General features: G+C 40.4%; 2 protein-coding genes across 3 annotated transcripts in view; one reads left to right on the plus strand and one right to left on the minus strand.

Annotated features, from left to right (window-relative positions):
• bmp2k (BMP2 inducible kinase) overlaps window positions 1-4,085 on the plus strand; it is a 47,844-nt gene extending 43,759 nt beyond the window's left edge. For both annotated transcript variants that reach the window (XM_073466072.1, XM_073466073.1), the window contains exon 16: window positions 421-4,085. In XM_073466072.1, coding sequence (XP_073322173.1) covers window positions 421-1,871 — 1,451 coding nt within the window. In that variant the 3' untranslated portion in view covers window positions 1,872-4,085. The remainder of the gene's footprint in view (window positions 1-420) is intronic.
• Window positions 4,086-4,128: 43 nt separating this feature from the next.
• On the minus strand, window positions 4,129-14,925 carry paqr3a (progestin and adipoQ receptor family member IIIa). The gene is made up of 8 exons (XM_073466074.1): window positions 14,776-14,925; window positions 13,659-13,890; window positions 12,911-13,073; window positions 11,625-11,780; window positions 7,854-8,051; window positions 7,364-7,454; window positions 6,630-6,806; window positions 4,129-6,439 (listed from the first exon to the last, which is right to left on the minus strand). The coding sequence occupies exons 1-7, from the start codon at window positions 14,834-14,836 to the stop codon at window positions 6,664-6,666; spliced, it is 1,044 nt and encodes a 347-aa protein (XP_073322175.1). The 5' UTR covers window positions 14,837-14,925; the 3' UTR covers window positions 4,129-6,439; window positions 6,630-6,663.
• Between the last annotated feature and the right edge of the window lie 1,857 nt (window positions 14,926-16,782).

A 16,782-nucleotide genomic window follows, 5' to 3' on the forward strand; every position in this document is an offset into this window, starting at 1 on the left:
CATTTCTTCTGCCTCTAAGCCGGCTCTTCTTATTGCAGGGTCAGAGAAGAGAAGTCAGAGCAGCTTTTAGACCATATTGAGTTTTGTGATTTCTCCTTTGCTCCTCCTTCTGCTTCAATATTGGACCAACTGTTGGGATTTGTATTTGTGGACATGCCAACATAAACCAAGTAATCCTGCTTTCAGTAATACATCTCACAGAAGTCAAAAGGGCCAAAGATGTTCTTGGGAAATGAAAACTTGTAATCTTGGCATCAAGATTCTTCTTCTGTCACTCATCTTGTTATTTCTAACATCAGACTTTAGAACATCTGGAATGGCCTGAGTTTAAAAATTTAAATGCACATTTAAGAGAATATTAAAAAATACAAAAACACTGTTAACTTCTTTAACTGTTGGATTTGTGTCTTGTTTCTGCAGATAATGATGTGATAAAGACTGAGCAGACCAATGAGGAGCTCATCGTTCCTGACCCCGCATCGACTACTGCAGAGGATCTGCAGCCAGTATCGGTCAAGGAGCACAAACCAGGCAGAAAGAGCAACTGCAGACCAGGTGAAGAGTCCGAAAGTGACTTTGAGTCCGATCCTCCTTCGCCAAAAAGCAGCGAGGAGGAAGAGCCGGAGGAGGAAGAAGGCCTGAACAGTGAGCACGGTGAAGACACTGAGCCAGAGAATTTAGGACAGAGGCCTCTGCTGATGGACTCTGAAGAAGAGGGAGAGGAGGATGAAGACAAGCACAGCTCTGACTCAGACTACGATCCCAGCAGGGTCAAGAGTCGCTCGAGGAAAGCTCTTGCTGCTAAAGCAGCTGCCAGGAGGAGTCCTGAGGAGGATTCTGGCATGACTCTGATAACTCCTCCAGAGTCACCCAGTAAAGTGAGAGCTGCTCCAGATGTGGATGATGTGGATGTTTTTGGTGCTGTTCCTTTCCTTGGAGGGGCCTCGCCTGTCCAGCCTCCAGAAAGCACAGACATTTTTGCCAAAGCGCCTTTCAGGCAAGTCAGCCATGAGGAGAGAGCTGCAGATGAGTTTGATGTTTTTACCAAAGCGCCATTCAGCCGGAACCTCTCCAAGTCGGGCAAGAGTGGCAGCGATGTTCCCATGGGCCAAACACCACCCGTTTCCCCTGAGGGCATTGACATCTTCGGCTTCTCTCCCTTTCAGCCAGGCCCCACTGACCCACCTCCCACCACCTCTAGAAGTGCAGAAGATATCTTCCGGACGTCTTATGAGGAGTCAGCCAGCCCTCAGCAACAGAGACTGAAGCAGCGCAGCCTCCAGAAGCTGTCGTCACGCCAGAGAAAGACCAAGCAGGAGGCCTCGGCATGCGGCAGCAACGGCAAACGGCACCACGGTACACCGACTGGAGGCCGAAAGACCAACAAGCCAACTTACCGCACACCTGAGCGAGTTCGCAGGCACAAGAAGGTTGGGAGGAGGGACTCACAGAGCAGCAACGAGTTCCTTAGCACCTCTGACTCTAAAGAGAACATCAGTGTTGATATAACCATGGCTGAAGGGAAAGACAAAGGAGCATCTCTGCCGGTAGAAGAAGCTCTTTTAGACCCGTTTGGAGCCAAACCCTTCCATCCTCCGGACGGCAGCCGGCACGGTCAGTATCAAGGACTCGCTGATAGCAAGAGCGACATGAGCACAGCCAATGGCAAGTCCTGGACGGGTTCTCTTCACAGTGCTCTCGGAGAAAGCAGAATCATGGATGATTTCGGGGCGGTGCCCTTCACAGAAATGGTTGTCCACAGTGGACCTCAGCAGCAGCAGCAGCAGCAGCAGCAGCAGCCACCGCCACCGCCCTCACAGCCGCTGGAGCTCGACCCGTTCGGAGCTGCACCTTTTCCCACGAAGCAGTGACTTTTGTTGCATCTTCCCACTTTGCCAGTTGCTGTTAAATAACCCTTGAGCATTTTTTCTTTGGCTTGGAACCAATCAAGAAACAACAAGCTAACAATGTCCTAACTCTTCTTTTTTTTTTTAAAAGAACCTTTTAATACACCTAAATCCTGTGGAGTGTGAGTGATGTTTCCACATATCTTTCAGCTGTATCTGTTTGCTGAGAAGCCTTTAATGCTGCAACGCTTGTAAAAACTGGGAGAAATGGAAAACCCACTCGAAAAATTGTAATGTGATTTTAAGCTTAGCGTTTGACCGCTTGACTTGCTGCAAAAAGCTATATGGCCTGCCTTCTGATCTACCAATATGTTTTTTTTTAGCACCACAAAGCCTTACCTGAGCTGGGCTCTGCCTTGCTGCACAGTACCTCGGAAACCACGGCACAATCGGCCTGCGTTGGCCTTTCGTGTCGGTGGAATTGTTTGGGAGTTGACCTTAACCACTTTGTTTTGTCCTTGTTAGACCTTCTCTATGCATAATTTCACAGTAGTCTTTACGCAGCCAAATGTGACTGTCAATTATGTTGCATTACACTTTGAATACTAGAAGGGATCGATTTATATAGTTCTTCCTGAAAGAAGTTTGATTTGTTAATTGGGTCAGGTTGAAATTTAGGCTCTTAACTGTTTTCGTTTTCTCTAGCAGTAAACTCTTTGTAAGTATCGTTAACTTTCTTTTGTATTAAGTTACAACTCAGCACATTCTGTTAGAAATAAGGACGAAATAAAACACAAAGCCACATTAGATCACTAGTCTAGGTTTGTGTTTTAGAAGTTTGACCCGTACAGAAGCCCCACAAGCTGTAGCGCTAATTTCTAAGCTCCTAAAATTAGCTGTCAGAAAAGTTTCTGAATAATTTACGCTTAAAAATAAATGGGAATTGCAGCTCTAGTTAAAGGATAAGGCTGGTGGTATTCCATATATTTTATTATTGTCAACAAAACCCCAGACTATGATCAGCAATGTTAGGCCATCTCTCAATACTGTCTGACTTCCCTTCCCTGCCTGGGGCTCTCAGCCTCAGGCCCATTGGTTGCTACTGAAAACATAAATCAGTTCAGGAACAGTTTGACATTTTGCAAAACATACCAATTCACTTTATTGTTGGGAGATGGCAGACAAGAAATGGTTTAACTCACAATCCACTCTAAGACCACAACAATAAACAAGATTTAATTAATTTTGTACCTTTGGACAGAGCCAGGCTTGCTTTTTTCCCCCTGCTTGTGGTCCTTATGCTTAGTTAAGCACAACTGCCTGCTGTCTATGGCTTCATATCTAAAGGGTAGATGTGAGACAGGTATCTATCTTTTCAAACTCTTGGCAAGAAAGTGTATGTTTTTTTTTCTCCCCAAAATGTCATAAACTATTCCTTTTAAAAACAGATGACAGATACATATTTTCACTTACAAAAAAAAAAGGCTTGGTAGTTTCCTTAAACATCTGGTCACTGTAGTTTTCATTGACCATTACCCAAACAGCAGGAAAAAGTTATTTTGTTAGGGACTATTTTCAGCTGCGGATTTATCCACATTTCGTGCCTTAATGAGCATTTCTTGCAGCGGATGAGTGCATGTCCAACTGAGTCACTTTAGACTACACTGTGTATGTTCATGGCAATGAAGGAACATGTCACCCAGTGCGGCTCATCGATGCGTTTATAATAGTTTATGGCCAAAAATGCAGCTGCAGTAATTCCTCGGTGGCACAGAGGAATAAGATTATCAGCCTTCGATACACACAATACTTTACTTACGGTTTTGGTCTTTTCCATGTTATTTGTTGACAATAACAACAATATGGAGTATCACCAGTTATTCTTTAACACACGTCTTTCCACTACAGAATGTGAATTGGCATGTTCATAAAGGGAATAACCATTCAAGGAGAAATCTGTGATATGAAATCAGGTCATTTGTCTTCATGAACCCATTTTTCAGCGCTGAACTCTTCCATGAACCAGTTCTCTGTGTGCTCTACATTGACCGCCTTAAGCACTGCATATACCTTCACGACCATTGGCACATTTGTTTGAATTCAACCTGCAGGTTTCTGTGTTTTCACCGGTGGAACCATTTGATACAACTACTTTCCATCTTTTTTTCACAAGGGTAAATCTTATATTGTATTTATCATGCTATACTGCTGTTTGATGCAATAAAAAAAGTCATCTCAGTGAGGTGGATGCTGTTAAGTGGAATCTAAAACAATGCGGATATACACTTTTTGAACATGGTTGATTTTATTTAAAGTCAAGTTCAGCAGTTTGATCGCTCAGGTATGAAAAGTCAAGATACAAAATTTCCACTGCTACAAAATGGGTCTTAGACACACAGCTGATGTCTCTCAGAGCTTATCAAAGACTAAATGTTTTAGAGAAACCGTTACAGACAGTACAAAGCAGGTTCATGGTGAATAATTTAAATACAGAACAACAAAAATAATCTGAAATTGTAACACCACAGAACATTTGACTCAGTCTACAACTTAAAAACATTAAATATCACACAAACAACAAATGACTTTCATCCCAAAATGAGACCGCTACCTGTTGTAATTCATTGATTACAATAAAATTGCAAATGGGACATGCATTAATATGTTAAGCATTAAGACTCTTTGCTTACTAAACTCTAACATTTGGTAGAATTTAAAACTTTACATTTTTGAAGTTTCAAGCAATTCGGTTAAGGTTTTTTTCCAACATGGATGTGTTGCATTTTGGAATGAAGACATTAAAACACAAAACAACAGTTGACTTTTAACATTGCACATCACCCTATATGAGCTGAAGAAAAAGTATTGTGGGTTCTCGTGTCTGAAAATGCTGAAGATTCTCTCGGCGGTTTAAGCAGAGAAAGCAATCTTTAAATCAAGAGTCTGCAAAGTGCAGAAACAAGCTGCAGTTGTAATGTGAACTGCAATGCATGTGGATAAAGAGTGCTGAAAGTGCTTGAATCTTTAAATACAATAAAACTGTGTCCCAATTTCAAACTAACTTTAACTTGACAGCGATTACAGTAAACCTAAAAATGCCCCCATGTAGAATAAATCAATTGATTGATTTGATGGCCATGCTACATCTTGACACAAAGTACAAAACATGATGTAGTCCTTGGAAATTAAGTTTCTATGTTGTCACTCCCTGCTCACGTTTCATTCTCTGAATATACAATCAAAGTGCCTGTAGAAAGACACGCTTCTTCCCCCCCCCACAGTCTTGTGCCTGTGCAGTGCTTCAACACTGATACATACAATATACAAGCTGCTTAGTAATGCACTCTCAACATTACCTCATATCGTAGACATCAGTTTCAGTTCAAAGTTTAGAATTGGGACACAGTTTTAAGGGGTACAAGTCTCACTAGCAGCCCCTAGAGGCTGAGTTGCTCCTCTACACCCAAAATCTCATCACTCATCCTTTTGCTACGCCTTAACCTTTACTAGTTACAGCTGAAAATAATACAGTAAAGATGTGAGGGAGAGAATTTACAATAAACCAATAGTTTGTAATAAACTGTACTTAAATATGTGTCAGTTTAAACGCAGACACAACATAAAAAGAAAAAAATCATCAAGTCCCGGAGCATGACATACTAACACATCTGCAGTCTTCATAGTACCTGTATTTAAAGTAAATGCATTTGATCATCCTGGGACTGAAACACTGTGTGTCTTACTCAGCAGCAACAAACTGAAAACACTAATGCTGCACACACTGAATGACAAAATGACAAAGTAAGATAAAGTGATGAAGATAACATGTTAAGCAGTTGCTCTGTCTCTTTGGTTTTTCTATCTAAACATGAATTGTGCTGAAAGATGCTTGTTAGTTTTTGCTTGTTTTTGGAACTTTCCTCACAGTTTCACCACAAACAACTTTGAATTGTTTGGAAGTAAAAGAAGAAATGATTGGGCTCAGCAGATCTTAACACTGAACAAACAGATTTGTTTACTCACATACACACATACTTTTAGCATTACTGTGCAGAGTGGTGACATCAATACCTAAAACATTTTTCATTTTTCCCTTTTAAGGTCAGTTTACGTGAGTACTTAATGAAGGAAGCCAAAAGTTAATTAAATTTAACAAGAGCTACATGGTGTTTCATTAACAGGCACTTACAGTAATGTGTGATCTCTTGCCAACCTTGGAGATTTGAGCCAGTTTTGAAATGAAAGCTGCTTTTACAGTGTTGGAGATATTCTAGTTTGACTGCAGAATTTCTGTGTTTTGTTGGCGGCAATGTGGTAAAAATTAGATTGAACCACTGCGACTGTTTACCTACAATCACTCAAGAGGTCCTGTTTTATCTAAACAACACACACTCGTCACATGTCACCTCTCATCCTGGAGGTCACAGGTCTGATTCCTGTTTACAGAGATTCACAGGTCAGGTGGACTGAAGACACTTGCAGGTAAGAATGTGTCCGACTGTGCTGACACTGAGATGGACTGATGGCCTGTCCCTTATGTCTCCCTGTCTTCCACCTGTGCATTCTGGAACACACTGCAGCTGTTCACCATCCTAAACACAGAAAAAAACAGGTTTAAACAATGACAGAATAATTAAAGAATTACATTTATCGTAACATGTTTTTTTTCTTTTTCTATGCCCTTTAACATCTCAGTCATTTTTACCCTTATTTAAATCTTCACAGCCTGGAGAACAACTGGAGGCTTAACGTTATATAGCTTTAGAGTAAAGTGCAGCTTACAGTTTAACAGAGCCGAGGCGCGCAGAGCAGCGTCCTAGACGTGTTGGGGGGTGTTTGGGCAGGGCTGGCTGTGTCTGTACGCCATGATGAAGCATGATGACTGGTGCCACCAGTAAAACATCAGCACCAGCAGCAGGTGCCACACCTGGTGACTGGAGCCCAGGTAGTTCAGTTGACCTGCAGCAGCAGGAAATAAAAAACAGTTAAGGACGCATGCTGGAGGATCATTTGTGATTTGGAATATAACACTGTTGCTTTTCAGAAGAAGACATACTTTATTTAGAACCTTAAATTTCATAACTGAGTTTAAGACTTGAGCATTAGAATGATTCAATTAAGCGTTTATCATGACAATGTTATTTCAGGTCATTTGTCCAGATGTTTTGTGGAACCGGATCTGGAAAATACCAGATCGATATCTCTCGCTCTCTCACTCACACACTCTTCAGCTCTAAAGATGCCTGAAATGTGACAATGATGAAGAAACATGCTTAAAGTTTATATTTTAAAACCACAAGAAACAAATACTGAAACATTGTTTATCAAGCTCACAGCTGTTTAAGACACCATTTCCTCCAAAAATAAAATTACATTTCACTGGTTAGTATTATAATGTTGATCACTTCTGACCAACGATGGAGCTTTAAGCTGTTCAGACAGTAACATTTCAAATGACATGGAAAGTACAGAGTGAGTAGCTCTGAAGAACAGTGGAAATCAAAAAGCGGTCTCACCTGGGAAGTAGCGTTCAGGTACTTTTGAAACGTAGAAAATGAGAGCTAATGCAGCGATGAAATACATCCCCAGGATTCGAGGAACAAAAGCCTGAGGAGAAGAAATATTTATTCAACTGATGTGTGGAGAAGAATTAACAGCAGCTACGAGACAACAACAACTAAAAACAACGAGTCCTATCCCTGCTGAGTGAGTTATTAGAATAAATGACAAAGACAATTATTAGAACGGCGTGGTTCAGCACCATGTTGTCTGAGTCAAACTACTGGCAAGATCTTTATGACGCAGACTGATACTAAATCTGTGAGGAAAACTTGACAAGAAAACTGCGCAAATAATCTGGCATCAGGAAGAATTTAAGCAGATTACCCATTCCTCTATAAAAAAAATGTTCAGCAGTTTAACTGAAAATATTAAAGCTTCACACAGCTCAACATCAAATGTAACCACTCATATAAACCCAGAACATCATAATTAATATTTCCTAACCTGGACGAGCTCTGAGGAGAAGCCTCCGGTGAGGCAGATCCAGTGGATGGTGGGGATGAGGCCGTATCCGGTCACCGAGCAGAAGATGAGCGAGCGCAGCTGCTTCCACTGCTTGCTGAGGTAATGAGGGTGGATCTGAGCGAAAAAGATGGCCAGGATCATGGCCAGGACCGTCACCAGGTACACCTGCCGCCAGTACTGCGGGGACAGGAAGGGCAGAGGTTAAATCACACCATCCACACAGAAACACACACTCCCTCCCTGTTTACAGTGACACACGGACATCTCACTGCGACTTCTTACATTTCGTACATTTCTGTTCCATCTACAGGTTTCTGCAGGGTCCCTGGAGGATTAAAAAAATATTATCTTACACATAAATGCAGTCAAACTAAAACCTTTCAGACATACAAGAAAATGCATTTGAGACCTTTAAAAAAGAATTGATGCGTTAAGAGTAGAAACAACCGTGCTACATACAACATACTGTGATTGCATGTTTTGCATACTGGACTGCTGACCCTGTTCTGTAATCAACTTATGAGTGGGCATGCAACACAGAGAAACACACAAATACATGAGGAGAAAACATTTTGTACTTTTCTCCACCGCACTGATTCTTGAATTCAGCTTCTTTTTTTTTTAGTGGTTAAACAACTATTAATCAATTCACAGAATGGTGTCATTCATCCATCACAAATGCCAAATGTTTGCTCATTCCAGCTTCTCAAATGTGAAGATTTGCTGCCTTATTTATATCTTTGGGTTTCAGACAGCGAGTAGAAAAACTACATAAAGATTTGGTCTCTGGGAAATGGCGATGAGCATTTTTCTGTGTTATTTTTTTGGTCATTTTCAGTTTTTCCCACTTTTTTTTTTTAAATTAACACCTCAGGTTTTCTGATCTCCACCATTTCATGTATGTCTTTATATAATTTGCATACGATGATATAACAAACTTCCTGAAACAAAAAAAAAAAGTGAACGACTATACATGTGCTAAAAACGGTTTCCAACTGTGTTGCTAACATATTTATGATCATAATCCAAACATACAGTCGTCACTGCTACTTAAACTTCTATAAGTAAGTGTGCACAGTCTGGACAGCCACGTCTCAGTCCCTTCTGTCCATTTGTGTGGATGTAGGCCTCCGTCCAGTCACACGTCCTCATGTAACGAGTCCTGCTGAATTTCACAGTGAATAAATTTGCACCAGGAACAAGGCCCCGCTCGGCTCCAGCCAATTTTTTTAAGCTCGTCTCCTAGCAGACACCATGTTCTCTCCTCCAAATCTGCATTTCTAAAACACTCTTGATGAGACAAGAGTTTGAATGGCTAAATATAAAAAAATCAGTTTTTCTTTAGGGACTTGGCTTGCCACAGGAGTGGAGCCACCCAGAAGCGGAGCCCTAGTCTTGGCAAGGACGGGGGGCCCCTTCGCTGAGACAGCTCCCAGACTTGCGAACGTCATATGGTGGGGAACAGGAGTGACGGACTGCTCCGTGAACGCAGCCATCTGGTTTGGGCTGGAGCAGATTTCAGCTGCGTTCTGGGGGCAAAATAACCCGGCGCTTCCAATATGCGGGGGAAAGCGAACAGTAAGGAGCACAGCCAAATACTTCAGGAGTAAAAAAATAAAAAAATAACTAAAAAATGAGAAGCAACCAGGAAGGGAAAAAAAAATAACATGGTTGTGGGCGGCTGGAATAAGGAACTGAACAGGCTTGTGTCATCAGAGGCTGTTTTCCAAACGGCGAGCGCAGCAAAGGTGTCGTGTTGCTTATTCACCAGGAACAATGAGTCAATGAGCAGAGCCAGACTGTGGGCTCCTCTTCAGCTTTATTCAATTACTGCCTCTCAGGTCCAGGATATGAGCTCAGAGCCTCTGGGGAGGACTGACGTTAAATCTGTGATATGTGCAGGGAAGCTCACATAAACATATTTACATTATCTATAATGTGCATGCCCAAAGTGACATATTTAGATGGCTTAGTTCGTCCAACCAACGATCCCCAACCCAAAGACTCATTTACAATCATAAATGGCAAAGAAAAGCAGCAAATCCTTACATTTTAAGAAGCTCCAACCAGCAACTGCTTGACATTTTTGATTGAAAAATATAAAAAAATGTGTCAGTTATCAAAATAGGTGGCAATTAATCTTCTTTCAGACCAATAATCCATGCAGCTCTATTTGGTATCAACTAAAATGTGTCTGTTCTGTAGCATCAATGTTAAAAAACTGTTGGCTACCAAAATATCTCATCAGATCCATAATCATTTTTAGTCATTATTTGATTAGATTGTTTCAACTTCTTTAAAAGTTTATTCATGAAACAGGAAGTAGCAGTCTGACAAATTAAGTCCAGTTACTCTGTGTCTCTAAAGCTTTCAGACAGATCTCATGGATGAGATTGATGCAGATGTTAAGGGTGTGGGCAAGTTACTAATATATCAACTCTATTACTACTATTACTACTCTATTGTCCTAAAAAACATGATTTCACTGCTCCAGCTACCATAGTGTCTGGCAGGGTGGACACATCAGTCAAGTTAGTGATTGGTGAAAGCGAAACAAACTAAACCCAAAGAAACAGGCTACCAGGAACACAACGTTGGGCTGAAATCAGGCTGAATATCAAGATAATCAGTTGTGTTTAGACAAAATGTGACATGTCACAATTTGGCTTATTTTATTATATCAATAAAAGAAGCCAAATGTTTTCATATATGAGTACATAACTTATCAAATGTAGTAATGTTCTGGTATTGGTACTACAGATTTATTGTTTCACAAGAAAACAAAAGTCAGAGCCGAAGTGGCCTGACGGATTTTCTCTGAGATCATGGAAGAGCAAGGAGAAGATATATTAAGAGAAGCAGATAAAAGAAAGTAGTGTGGAGGACAGGGGAGATATATGGAAACAGAATATGAAACAGTGGAACAGTTTGTTGTCTGTGAACTTGAAGAATAAGCCATTCACGATTAAACCGAGCCGAAGCAAAATTGAGTCATGGAGGATTTTTTTTTAAGGATTTAAACCGATGTTCTGGATGCAACTCCAGAGAGAGTCTGTGGTGCCGCATGAATAGATAAGGGTTTAGCTGACAAAGCAAGTGACTAATCTGGTTGGGGTGTTTAACTTTGACCTTGCTTATGAATTTACAGCCTTATTCTTTTTCTGTTGAATCCCTAACTGAGAAAATTTGTTCATTTTTGCAGTAGTCTTGGCAGACGAAAACACAGTGGCACATTAAACCTGTTAAATTAAAGTCAAGCTCAGCTTTTTTTAATCCATTGCACAAATATTAAATGTAATACTGATAATATTGTGGCAAACACAAAAAAGCTAAATTGAAATGAAACTTGCATGTGACCAGACATTGCTTAAGTACAATGTTTGTTCAAGTGCAACTTCTGTATTTAATTATTTATTTTAACTTCCTCGTCTCCTGATTTTATTTTTGACCATCCTTTTGTCTCCACGCACTTTGACATTATTATTTCAGGTGTATATAGTTTTTAGTACATTTTATTTTTATTTCTACATTGCTTCATTTGTTTCAGTTATGTACAATGCCTCTGTTCTTGCTGCTTAGATACCTTAATCTCCCTGCATGAATAAAGTCTAACTTATCTGATCTAATGCATTGAAGGGTGAAGTAGCCGGTGAATTTCACTATCCTCGCTGTCAACATAAAGGGAACAAAATCACTACCATTGGCATAAGTCAGTCATAGAAGTGGACTGCAGGCTGAGGATGAACTTACATTGTTGCAGTAGAAGGTGTAGAAGACTCCGGGGACGTAGCAGCCCAGGATGCCGATGGAAACTCCAGCATAGTCCAGCGCCATCCAGCGGCGGCTGGTCTTCTCCGAGCGGTGGCAACAGAACAGGTGATAACCCACCGAACACAGCATGCACAGCTGAAGATGGAGACATCCAGAGGAGAGTCGGGCATTACAACGGCAAGTGATGTGATACGCACAGCGAGATAACAAGTAGAAAAATATTTATGATTTAAAGAGAGGTGTCCTAACCGTTTCCTCTCAAAATTAAGCCTTTTTTAATAGACTCTGATTTTTTTTTAATTGGACTTGAAGACTCTGCTTGTCAAGCCTGGTCCAGCCAACTGCTGGACTGATTATTTTTCATTTGTTGACAATAACTGCCAATATTTTGGATAAGGTCTAATGTCCTTCTGTAGCCACTCAGATTAAGGTAACACCATGCAGTTGCCACATATTCAGTTTCCAAGATATTTGGCTAATTTGAAATCACCACATTGCTCAACACAAGGAGAAAGCTTGTTGTAATTGAGCCTGAAACATATTACATAATGTATAATGAGCCCTGCCTAGGTAAAATTGGCTAAATATAAAGATGACAGACAGAAACAGACCTGGAATAACTCGCAGTGAATCCTCATGACTTCTTATTAGAAGTGAAATTGTGAGTTTCGTCTCAAAGAGTGAACATGTATGAGTTGATGCTTTGTCATTAGAAAGATACTTAAATGTGAAATCTGTAACTTAAACCAGATAAATAAAACAATTTGTAATGTATAACCTCCCACACTATTTCCAGAGGTGAGAGGTATTTAATATGGTGTTTTAATTTATCAAAAATACTATAATATATGTGAAGAATTCACTCCAACACCGAGAAGCTAAACTACTGAACATGATGTGACACCTCTGGCTCAGTCACTCCCAGTTTCCTGACTCTAAATTGAGCAATACTTTGTTGGCAGCATTAACAGCGCAGATATGACCCAACAAGATGTTCAACATCTGAGAATAGCTGACTAAGGAGAGACACTCTTACTGAGCTGGGTTTTGCATTTTTAAAATAGTTCACCATACAGATGGATTTACTAACACGACATGAACTACAGACATTATAGATGCCAGCTCAGTCTTACTGTAATATCAGCAAAGTGATCTACTAAAGGGTTTTACAACCCACCAACTAGTCACAATGTAAGATGACATCCTAATCAGTGATTTCTACCAACTCTCATGGCTGAAGTAAACTGGAAAACGTGTTCCTGTACCTGGAAGCAGAAGAGCCCGATGGAGTAGATGACGTAGTCTTCTCTAGAGGCGCCCACGGCCGGCAGCACCAAGGCCATGTTGTACACCCCGACACAGAAGAAGAGCAGGAAGCCTAACAGATGGCTCCAGATATTCACCGTCTCATTGGACAGGATGAAGAGGCTGCACAGAGGATTTACAATCTTTAAAACGATAACTCAGATAAAAATTTTAAAAAGTCATCCTACTCTCGGAAGCATCTTTTACTATGGACTGAGAACAGTAATGTCACCCGCACAGCCCACAGAGTTTAAATTCAAACGTCTTTATGCTGTCTGAACATCAATCCCTGAGCTCCTGCAAGGTTCTGTTGCTTCACAGATTGAAAATCAATCCAAAACTATTGACTTTTTCATTAATTAAATATTGCCATTAAAGAAGGCAAATAGGAAATCCAATCTGTATGGTATTTGTGGGGATGAACCTAGACAAAATGAGAGATTTAAATACAAAAACTGCAATGAATTTCTTTGCATGAAATATGCAAGTTAATTAAAAATCCCTGAGCCAACCTTTGGAGTTGACTCTGCACTTTTACCTCCTTGAGGAGAGAGATAATGAAGTAACTATAGATTAATGATCACAAAGACTATCAAGCGACATGATTGCTCATTATCTTAGCCATATTTATGTAGCCCTGGATTCTACATTCAATAAATCTTATATATTAAAATGCAGCTGATCCCCTTTCTGTTCTCTGCTTCTTACCTTTTGATGCACAGTCTGGAGGGCAGGTAAGCTCTGTATCCATCTGTGATGTAGGGGTTCTCCCTCAGAAACACCGGGATCTGTTCGTAGGTGTACAGTCGGATACCTCGGGGCACCAGCACAGGCCAATACTGATAACCTCCCAGCTCAATGTAGTGTGAAGTCTGGGCACTCTTTTGAGGTTTCTGAGGCATGGCTGAGCCGGAGGAGTCTGCTTTAGTCAGACCTGAAGCTGAGAACAAAAAGTCAGATCCAGATCTGTAAAGGCTGCATCAAGTCTTATTGAACATGATAGCACAGTAGCTTGTAAGTCTCTCTGATCTGCCAGTAAATGTGGCAGATTTAAATGTTTTTTTAACTGTCCAGTGAAGCAGATTTGCAAGTGACCCACTTATTGAAGTTATCTTTAATGATTTCATGAATTCAACAAGTGAAGATACTGGGGGCCTTTACCTGTGGCATCTGTGATCTAGAGTAGCTAATATCTGCTAGCTAACATTAGTTGGTTGCTTTAGACGTGCAGCCACCGACTTGACTTGCATGTAATCTCATGTTACCTGCTGTAAGTATATCCCTCTCCACCAATACCAAACTCCGTTCCATAATATGGCAATTTTAGGCCTTGAGTGCTAGCAAACATTCACGCCTCCAGAAAAGAACACAACGCAAGAGTTTAAGAAGCCTCTGGGTCGAAACTTTAATCCAGAAAACATACTATAAACCAAGCAACACTTATAAATAAAGTTTACATTTATACAAACGATCCTGCTCCTAGTCTTCCCTAGCTAATATACAACTGACTAACAGTACATTACATTGTATCGGGCGGCGGTGGCAACTGTGACACAGATTATAAAAGTGTGATTTTGTTGACATAACGGGCTTGCTTTGCAAATTATTACAAGCCGACTACGCCCGAAGAACCAACGGAACCATTTACCACTTTAACTTAAGTGTTACCATGGAAAATATATTATCTTTGGCCAAGCCAATCTTAAAATATCAGAATTTTCAAAACAGTTTGGCAGCCAGTGGCTAATTACAGCTCGAGTCCGAACTGGCTAGGCTAGCTGACATGCCGCTTTGTTTAGAGTCAAGAAATTAACGACAGACTCACCTTTCAATTTGGTGTATGTGCAGTTTGTGCCATTTTGGGGTTTATAATACGAACTTCGCATTTGTAAACATATGTTGACATTAATTTAAAAAAAACAACGCAAGGGTAAGAAGTTTCGGCTACAACATCTTCCAAATCACCACATACGTCATCAGTAATGGACCCCTCTACTGTGCCTAAGGACTGCCTGAGTAAAAAGAACAGACCCAAACACAGCAAATGGAAACAACCACACATCTTTACATACAAAACAATATTCACATAATTTTCAAACACACAATAATTGCATTTAAAATAATTTCTTTATTGTTAAAACAAGCAACAAAAAATTCTTGTTTAGTGTGCAAAACACACACAACAAAAACAAAAAACATCACATAGCTGTACAAGACTTGCCAATGTCAGACAAGCAGGACAACACACAATATTAATGTGAATGAGCTAGCTCTACTTTTCTCTTCTTTTTCCTTCTGATGAAAGTCCAATCCCTCATAATATCTGTAGCAGGACTACTGACTAACTTTTTACACTGGTTGCACTGGTGCGCCTAACCTTTTCATTTAGGTGCACCAACACATGATTTAGGTGCAGCCTACACTTAATTGAAATTTCTTAACACATTATGTAAATTAATGTAAACAGGAAGAAAGGTTCAGACAAGAAATCGAAATAAATAACCTCAAGTGCTTAAAAATATGTTGAACTGATGTTGAAAGTGCTTGATAAACTCAAATAACTCTTACTGGGGTATTATAAAAACATTAATACAAGTAAGTTTAAATATAGTTACTGGGGAACTGGCTATGTGCAGTAGCCCTGCTTGTGGGAGTATTCGTGGATCTGCTTTGTGTTTTGTTCTGTTAGTCAAAAAATATTTCTTACATTTTTGGCCTGCTGAAAATTAGGTGCACCAATGAAAATATTTAGTGTGCAACCTGTGTAGTATAAATCAGGACATAGGAAGCCCTCCTTGCATGTTCTATATTGAAATATTCATTTGTAGGCCTGTGTTATTAGTTAACTATTTTTGTCACTAATGCTTCATGCCATGCTCCTTTGATTTGCTGTATTGTCACCTCTTGTTGGTAAGGTGCTACAAGAGCACAGTGCATTAAACAGTGTTTGTTTTTTTATATTAAAGTAGTAGAATTATCACTATTTTTGATTTTTTTTTTTGATTGCTTTATTCTTATGTTACTCATTATTGGGCATTTCTGCATTTATGAGACAGTACACAGTCAATAGCTGCCAGCTAATGAGGGGGACATACTGCCTGGCCAGACTTGAACCAGACACATTGTAGTTACATAGTAGTAGCATTTTAAACCCTCATGCTACCAGGACACCCCAAGATTAATTTACACTCATCTTTGTTATTTTAAAAGGGGCAACCCACCATTTCACATGCTGAGTTCAGTTACTCGTCACAAGGAGCACTTCCCGGCATGTGAAAACAGCTTTAAAATGTCTGCTGTCTAGCTCAGTAGGCTTCTTCCTGGGTCTTACCATTTCCAAATGATAAAGCCTGAAAGCGTGCTGGGATATGCAGATGTGGCCCATGTTTAATGCAGGCCGCACAGCTCTCGGTCTCCTGGCTGTCTTCCCGCTGCACTGTGCCACTGTGTTACATCCTCCTGTCGCTAACTGTCATCAGGAATCCTCATCAGAGCAAGCATTCTCCACAGAGCTCTCAGGTGTGAGAGATGTTGGAGGATTCCCTCAGGAGGGAAGTCACACTCAGTCCTCCCTCTGCTGTTTACACCCCACTTTAATTGCCTCATTCTCAACTGGAAGTGTGTTCTTCATTATCACTTCTAATACACCTCTCAGCACATCCACTCTGGCAAAGTGTCAGCTGCCAAGTTAAGATAGTAACTCATGTATGCAAGGGCAAACAACAAGAATCTCCCGCGGCTGCAGTCGCTGCTCAGAGCTTTTAATTGATTTTGTAGGCTTACAATTGGCAGTGAAATGCTATGAATGATGTTTGTAGAAAAATAAGTGGTA

The sequence above is a fragment of the Pagrus major genome, chromosome 5 (genome assembly GCF_040436345.1).
Source record: "Pagrus major chromosome 5, Pma_NU_1.0".
In the NCBI taxonomy this organism is placed as follows: Eukaryota; Metazoa; Chordata; class Actinopteri; order Spariformes; family Sparidae; genus Pagrus; species Pagrus major.